Raw genomic sequence first — 7,302 nt, 5'->3', positions numbered from 1 at the left:
TCTAAATTCTCTTTGTAAAGGTAACACTCTTTGAAACTTGGAGTATTCTAAATTCTCTCTCATCGTCTCACCTTTTTTGTCTTATGTGGTAGAGCTGCTAGTGTGATTTATTATGTATTTTTCGTTATTTGGAAACATCTTTGTATATGTGCCTCCTTGTCGAACGCTAATTGCTCTCCTGTAATGCCTGATGTCAAATCAGAATACTATTTTTCACTAAAGATAAAGTCGACGAATCGTGTTGTGTTCTGATTGGCCGATGATGTCATCTGCTATTTTCACCTTGCATAGTTAATTTAGGTAAATGAAGGGGGTCTCTGGAATCTGTCACGTGTGCTTAGGGCAAGAACATTTTATTCTTCGTCTTCCGAAGTTTGTTAGACCACGGCTGTGCTTCTTCCGTCCTCCAGTTCGTCACTGGCCAGGTGTGATCCACGGGGCTCTCGTGTCCCTGGCCCTCATATAGGCAGGAAGGAAGACAAACAGGACAACCAAGAACCATAGAGTCATATAGAGGAGTTAGTAGGAGAGATGCACGAATAGGAACAGATGCAGAAGAGTACTTAGAACGGACATGTAAGTTCTGAGAGGTTGAGATCTGTGAGTTGGTGGAGATGTCAGTACAACATTCTTGAGTTTGTGATTGTCCCGGACTCTATTGAAGGAGAAGTAGAGAGTGCAAGGATTTGGGCAACATTCTTGAGTCTGTGATTGTCCCGGACTCTATTAAAGGAGAAGTAGAGAGTGCAAGGATTTGGGCAGTAACGTTGTAACTCGGGAGAATGTAACTGTGGGAAAGGGAAGGATAATTGGGGGAACATGTCACTTTCATGACGGAGAGCATTTTCTGCAAAGAGTGATCATTCTGCGCAGGCCCATCTTAACATTTTCATCTTCAAGCGTGAGCGGCTTCTCGGATGTGGCGGATGGGGGTTCAGATGAACTTCCGCAAACGCTGATCCTTCTCTGCTGTGGGGAAGGGTGTGGCAATGGCGGAAATCTGATCAAGAGCGGGGCGATGGCGGGCAGAGGGCCTCGGATATAGCTTGATCTGCGTCTTCTTCGTCATAGGTGGAGGGCGACGATGGCTTTCGCAGGGCTACAATCTCCGCTCCTGCAGGCGAGGGGGGGTGAGGAGAGCGCACCATCATCGGAAAGCGGAGGGGGGTCGTCGTTGTCTTTCCTGGGGAGAGCCAAGCGGTGGACGGCGAGGTTCTTGCGGGGGTGTAGAGCACACACGCAGGACATCGCCATAGTGACAGGGCCGGTGGTGGCTCTGCTGGTGCTACTGCTGGTGGAGCTGGAGGACGACACAGGGAAGAGCGTGGCGATGTTAGCGGTGATGAGCTGGGTCTTCATATGGTGGGTAACCGAGGCAATACCGCTAGCGGTCACAGCCTTAGTCCCGCTATTTCTCCTGCCATTTTTGGAGATCGAAACAGCAAGCGTTGTCTCAAAGTCCTACGCCAACGACACAATGTTCCTAATACTGGGGTCGTTCATTTTAGCGGCAGCCGTAAGATATCACAATTTACACAAGCGAATGGCGATAAGGATAGTGCTAATGTTTGGCAGCGATCCAAGGCTATTGCTATTCGGGTTCTGTTTGGGGTCCGCGTTGATCAGCTTCTGGGTGGACAATGCGGCAGCTGCGGCCATGTTAATGCCCATGGCAGTGGGCGTGCAGCAGAAGCTCCATGCGGGCTTCCATCCGGAGCCGAGAACAGAGCAATCCGGAGGGAACAGGCTGCCTGGCGGCGATCTAGGAGGGAACAAGCTGCCTGGAGGTGATTCTGGAGGGAATGAGCTCCCTGGCGACGATTCTGGGGGGAATAAGCCTCCGGGCGACGACGGCGGCAAGCTGCAGAAAGTCCTGGAGCTCAAGCGCAGCCTCTCCCGGCACTTTTCGCTCACGGAAGACGAGATGGCGATTATCACCATGGATCCGGAGCAGGCGCTGCGGGTGGAATTGGACTTCTGCCGGGGAGTTGTAATCTCGATAGCGGTGGCCGTTACGATAGGGGGAATGGCTACCCTGACGGGAAATGCCGTCAACTTGGTGTTTACGGGCATATGGGAAACGGACTTTCCAAAGGAGGATCCTATTTACTATTTGCAATGGATGCTGTTTGCCGTTCCGTTGACGCTGATTCTGGTGCTTGTTCTCTGGGTTCTCGTCTGCGTCTTCTTCTGCCCCCCCTCTGCCGTTAAACCCGTCTCTGCCTCCTTGCACTCTGCTCACATGGAAGAAGAGCTTGCAAAATTAGGTGCGTTTTTCCATTTGATTCTTCCCAACTCCATTCATCCTTCCATTGATTCATTCACCCTTGATTCATCATACTCTTGTCGTGTTTTTGTAGGTCCCATCACTTCCGACCAGATCATCATCCTCCTCGTCTTCCTTGTACGTCTCGACTCCTTTCCGCAATCGTTCATTTCGCCTGCCTCCACGTTTTTGCTCGTCTTGTGACTGTCTTCCCATGCCATCTTTGTAGGTCCTCATCCTGCTCTGGGTTACGAAATCCCTCACCGGCGACGCAGCAGGATGGGCTTCTCTGTTTGACGATTACCCCGCCAACGGCACCGTCACAGTAAGCTGTTCGTGATCAACCCCGCTTTCCAGTGTTGCTATTGAACTGATCATTTTTCCCTCTGAGCTGTACTGTCTAGAGTGATTAACGATCGCAATCTGGATCCATTGCGCTGGTTTGCAGGTGCTCATGGCTGTGCTGCTGTTTGTGATTCCCAATCCGAACGACCCAAAAATGAAACTCATGAACTGGGCGCAATGCAAAGACATTCCCTGGAACGTCCTGTTGTTGGTGGGAGGAGGTAAGTGCTTGTAACTATCTGCATCCTAGTGTGTTCCGTCGATCCGTCGCTGTTTACAATCTGTGCCAAAACTGCGACTATTCGAATCACACTTGCGACCACAAATACTCTCAGTAGTGCCGAGTTTCGATCGATTAAATCTCTATCAAATTGTTTAGAAGTTCCTACAAGGTCGAAGAGTCGCAGGCTTGGTCCTCGGCGTTAAGAGCTGTGTACACGTGATACTCACACGGGGTACACCCGGACAGACACACGAGGAGACACGACGTCCTACGTGTTCGCCGTTCTGTCGACGAGGAGCCATCCACTTGTTTAGAATCTTCCGCATCACAAATTCACAATTTCAACCCACCGCCAGCCAGTCGCCATCAGCTGCTTGGAAGTTTGCTCACTCTGTCTCCCAAGTTCCAACTCTCATATTGGGGGCCGGGGCTTTCCTGTGTCGGTATATTGCAGGTTTCGCTCTCGCAGACGGAATCAAGTCCAGCGGACTGTCTGATGTGATCACAAGCAAGATGGGCTTCCTGGAGAGCACTCCCTACTGGGCCATCACACCTGCCATCGCGGTGGTGACTAGTGTTGCCACTGAATTCACCTCCAACTCCGCCATCGCGTCCATTTTTGTGCCTCTTGCTGCTGAGCTCGCGCTCTCCATGAACAGGCACCCTCTCTTTCTAATGGTTCCAGCTGCGTTGGCGTCCCAATTCTCCTACATGCTGCCAATCGCAACAGGTCCCAACGCGGTAGCCTACTCCACGGATACTATAAGGGTAAAAGACATGGCCGTTCCTGGGGTTTTCCTCAAGATTGCCGCCATCGTGCTCCTCTCCGTCTTAATGCCCACTCTAGGTTTGTTTCCATATCGACAATTTCTTGCCTAAATATTTTGGTTCTGCTTCGATTTCAAGCTCCACGAACAGTGCTTTTAAAAGTTAATACTCCTCTTCCATTTCAAGCTCCACGAACAGTCTAGTTAATGTGCTTAAAAGTTAATACTCCATGCTCTCCATGGCTAACTTTATCGTCTTCTTTTCCCTGCAGGAGTTGTCGTCTTCAACACCAACTCAATCATTCAAATATGAAAAAGCTCTTCATCCGCCCATTCCTTATTTTTGTCTCAACATTTGGATCTTCCTTTTAGGGCCAATAAGCTACGTCTTCCTCTTATTATCATGGAGCCTTTATTTGCACGCCTTAAATAAAAGCTCATTTTTCTCTTTCCTAGGTAATCTACATGCTTTTGGAATATACATGATTTTTGGTATATTTTTTGGTTTTCTAGAGACTAAGGTTATTTAAGGTGAACTGGGTAGACCACAAATGGGGCCCTCAATTGATGTATACTTATCATTTCTCAGAATAAAACTATTTGATTGTTCTTGGTTCGCTACTTTTTGTGTCACAATGCATGCCTTTGCACACTTAGTAACCCAACTTTTGACTATAGTCACTCTTTTGCAAATCCTCCTCTTAGGAAAAGAACTTTGCTCGTAGCACTATATGCCCTCTCCCCCTACACATATCTTTGTCTGTCTGTCTCTCTCTCTCTCTCTCTCTCTCTCTCTCTCATATGGTCATATACCTTGAGGCTATCCTTGGTTTTGTAGCTCTTTCTTAAATTAAGTCGTAAGATGTTTGCTTAGGAGTAAGGAGTATTATACATCCTAGGTTATTTTGTATTGAGAAGAGAGTGTGTCTTTCCCTTGCATAGAGTAAAGCTTGCTAGAATGGTATATCATATATGAGAGGACCTTCAACGAAGAGAGAATGAGAAAAGTTTGAGATAATAGGCCCCCTAGGGTGAAAATAGGCTATTAATTAATTAGTTGTGTGAGGTGGGAGGTGCAATGCCACATTATCCTAAGGCAATTGCGAAGAATAATTAATTAAGCCATACACCATCCAAAAGGTTTGACAAGCATCAAAGTCGGAGTTTCTTGATTGTCGCCTCAACGAAAAATACATGAGGGGGACAGGGGGAAGTCAGAGACTTGAGGAGGGGGGGGGGTAGAGAGAGGGTTGAGGGAGCCACCTCGACATTCAAATGCTACACGTTGCCTCCCCTTCAATGCAGAGGTGTTTGAAGACCTGTAATCAAGTGATGAAGAATGGAGAGAAAGAAACATAGGGGGAGAGAGAGCCCAGAGAGAGGGACGAATGAGTGGAGGGGAGATGCCGAGAGACACAAGGAGAGATGTTGAGAGACACGAGGAAGGAGAGACTGGGAGAGGATGAGTGAGGAAGGGTAGAGGGTAGAGCCGAAGGTGAGAGCTGAGGCTGAGAGGTAGACTTGAGGGAGGGGAGAGGTTGAGCGAGGCTAAGAAGGAGGCTGAGAGATGGTTGTATAGGTGAGGAAGGTGAGGTTGAGTGAAGGAGAGGAAGGAGAGACGAGGGTGAGAGAGAGACGGTGAGGAAGGAGAGACAAAGTTTGAGCTCTGCGAGGGAGGCACCGAAGCACACGATGAGGGCTAAGGGAGCTTAGGAAGATTAAATCTTAGATTCGCTTAGTTTAATAGATTTAAAGCTAAGAATAGCTTAGGTTAATTGACGTTAAGGGGGAGGCGAGGTAGATTAATTAATTGAAATGGGAGGGAGAGTGAAAATAGGTGCCCACGATGTTGAAAAATGGGCATTAGTATTAGTGGAAGGAGATAAGCCAAGGAACCTGATTGATTAACGTAATAAAATTAACGAATTCCTTGGAAGCTTCCGCTCTTCTCGTGGCCATCCCGTCTCCCTATAGCCATCACCTCCCTGCTTGCCTCTCACCTGTCTCCCTCTCGGTGCTGTGTGTGTGTGTGTGTGTCAGCCCCCCCTTCCTTTCCTTGTTGCCGTCTGCCTTGTCTCCTTCATTGCTTCCTACCCGACCAGGAGCGTTTGATCTTTGTTGGCAAGTAGCTCAAGGACGACTGCACCCTTGCTAATTACTTCCCCTAGTGCTCCGAAATGAGAGGTGGTATGCAAATTTTCGTGAAGAGCCTGACTGGCAAGACGATTACCTGGGAGGTGGAGAGTTTTGATACGATTGTCAATGTATCAAGCACTTCTCGAGGACTAGTGATGGAAACCCGAGCTTTTAGTAGTCACCACCACTAGTCCTCAAGCAGTGCTTGATATTGTAAATCCCGTTCAGTAAACAAAAACCTAGCATAATTCCTTCTCAAGACTTGAATTGCTTGTCCCAATTGGAAGGAAACTCAGACACCTTCTAATGGCGCTCACTTATCATAGGGGTCAATATCTCATCGACGACTTTGCCCATCTCCAATTAATTTGATCACAAAATGCATAAACTTTATCAAATTTAAAGGGAATATCCTAAGGCCTATCACGTAGGATCAGGAGAGGAAACCACCAACGAACTGGGAGCCTTCCCACACAGGGTGATTTCATCCACCATCCCTCCCTTGAATAATAGAATTGATCTATTCTATCCACACAAAACCCTTCTTCCTTGCTCTTGGTATTTTAAAGAAACCCCCCCAATCTTCATCTTCAGAGGAAATACCTTTCTTAACATGTAACGGGTCCATTTAGCTTTTAATGTTTTAAATGAGAGAGAGAGAGAGAGAGAGAGAGAGAGAGAGAGAGAGAGAGAGAAACTTTATTCCTATTTTTTGGAAGATCTTGTTTCTTAACTTGCTTGTTTATTTTTGCTTAGTCACCTTCTTCCTTTCTTTTTCCTTTCTTGTTTTCTTTCTCTTTTGTTTATTTGACGTATTTTAGTAAGCATTGGGTTTTCCCAAGAGACTCCGAGGGTCTTTATTAGAAACCCAGTATATCTGCTTATGCATGGGCACTGATGATGACATAAGTGTTGCTTTGCTTGCTAAGTATGTCTTCCTTTTGTTGTTCATAAAGTTTTTCTTCTCTTTCATTTTCTCTTTTATTTTCTATGTAGATTTTTGGTCTTTAGAACAACAAAAAATCTAAATTTGTTTGATTGGACATATTCTAATCTTACAAAGGTATTTGATCTATACCTCACCACTCAGTCATTTTCCAATCCCTACCTAATATCCAGTTACACAATGGCACCTTATCCTCTCGCATTCCTCATGTTTGTTAGATCCATTATGAGCATAAAGACAACCCACATTGAAAGAAAAGTTGGAAACTGAAACGTTAATAGGCTGAACATGCTTGTCAGCGTATCTAAAGATTTTCTTGGTCGCAACCCAACTTCTAACTAACACAACTATCCCTTCCTTACCCTAATAAGGGCTATTGACAAACATCCACCACTAGTTCTTAGGAAGCTCTTGGGTCTCCATCACATTGAACTAGAAGAGGCTATGAATGTGAGATGGTGGACAAGGCTAGGTTACAAAGTAGACACCTTTGGCTGGCTATGGGGGATTGCACCTCTTACTTGGCCAGCACTAGAGCGTTTCGTCAAATTCTAAAATCCTATGAAGCTATGTGATGCATTCTAAAGCATCAGATCTCATGTCTAAAAACAACCTCCCT

General features: G+C 46.5%; 1 protein-coding gene across 2 annotated transcripts; it reads left to right on the top strand.

Annotated features, from left to right (window-relative positions):
- The first annotated feature begins 376 nt into the window (after positions 1-376).
- On the top strand, positions 377-4,187 carry LOC147901707 (tonoplast dicarboxylate transporter-like). 2 transcript variants are annotated; one of them, XM_087374636.1, is made up of 6 exons: positions 380-2,267; positions 2,361-2,404; positions 2,496-2,591; positions 2,715-2,832; positions 3,289-3,681; positions 3,874-4,187. In XM_087374636.1, the coding sequence occupies exons 1-6, from the start codon at positions 1,085-1,087 to the stop codon at positions 3,912-3,914; spliced, it is 1,875 nt and encodes a 624-aa protein (XP_087230762.1). In that variant the 5' UTR covers positions 380-1,084; the 3' UTR covers positions 3,915-4,187. The 2 variants fall into 2 exon arrangements, with proteins under 2 accessions (XP_087230763.1, XP_087230762.1); XM_087374637.1 differs by lacking the exon at positions 3,874-4,187 and having other exon boundaries at positions 377-2,267; positions 2,496-2,598; positions 3,289-3,478.
- Positions 4,188-7,302: the final 3,115 nt, after the last annotated feature.

The sequence above is a fragment of the Dipteris shenzhenensis genome, chromosome 5 (genome assembly GCF_047967505.1).
Source record: "Dipteris shenzhenensis isolate YYH24624 ecotype China chromosome 5, Dip_SZ_1.0, whole genome shotgun sequence".
NCBI lineage: Eukaryota > Viridiplantae > Streptophyta > Polypodiopsida > Gleicheniales > Dipteridaceae > Dipteris > Dipteris shenzhenensis.
This window is presented reverse-complemented; position numbering and strand designations above follow the sequence as displayed.

What these genes read in the sequence shown, in the direction of transcription:
- LOC147901707 (XM_087374636.1), top strand. Translation starts at nt 1,085, where the DNA reads ATGGCTTTCGCAGGGCTACAATCTCCGCTCCTGCAGGCGAGGGGGGGT. An exon ending in CCTGTTGTTGGTGGGAGGAG is followed by an intron (nt 2,833 to 3,288) that starts GTAAGTGCTTGT and finishes GGTATATTGCAG; the next exon opens with GTTTCGCTCTCGCAGACGGA. An exon ending in CGTCTTAATGCCCACTCTAG is followed by an intron (nt 3,682 to 3,873) that starts GTTTGTTTCCAT and finishes TTTTCCCTGCAG; the next exon opens with GAGTTGTCGTCTTCAACACC.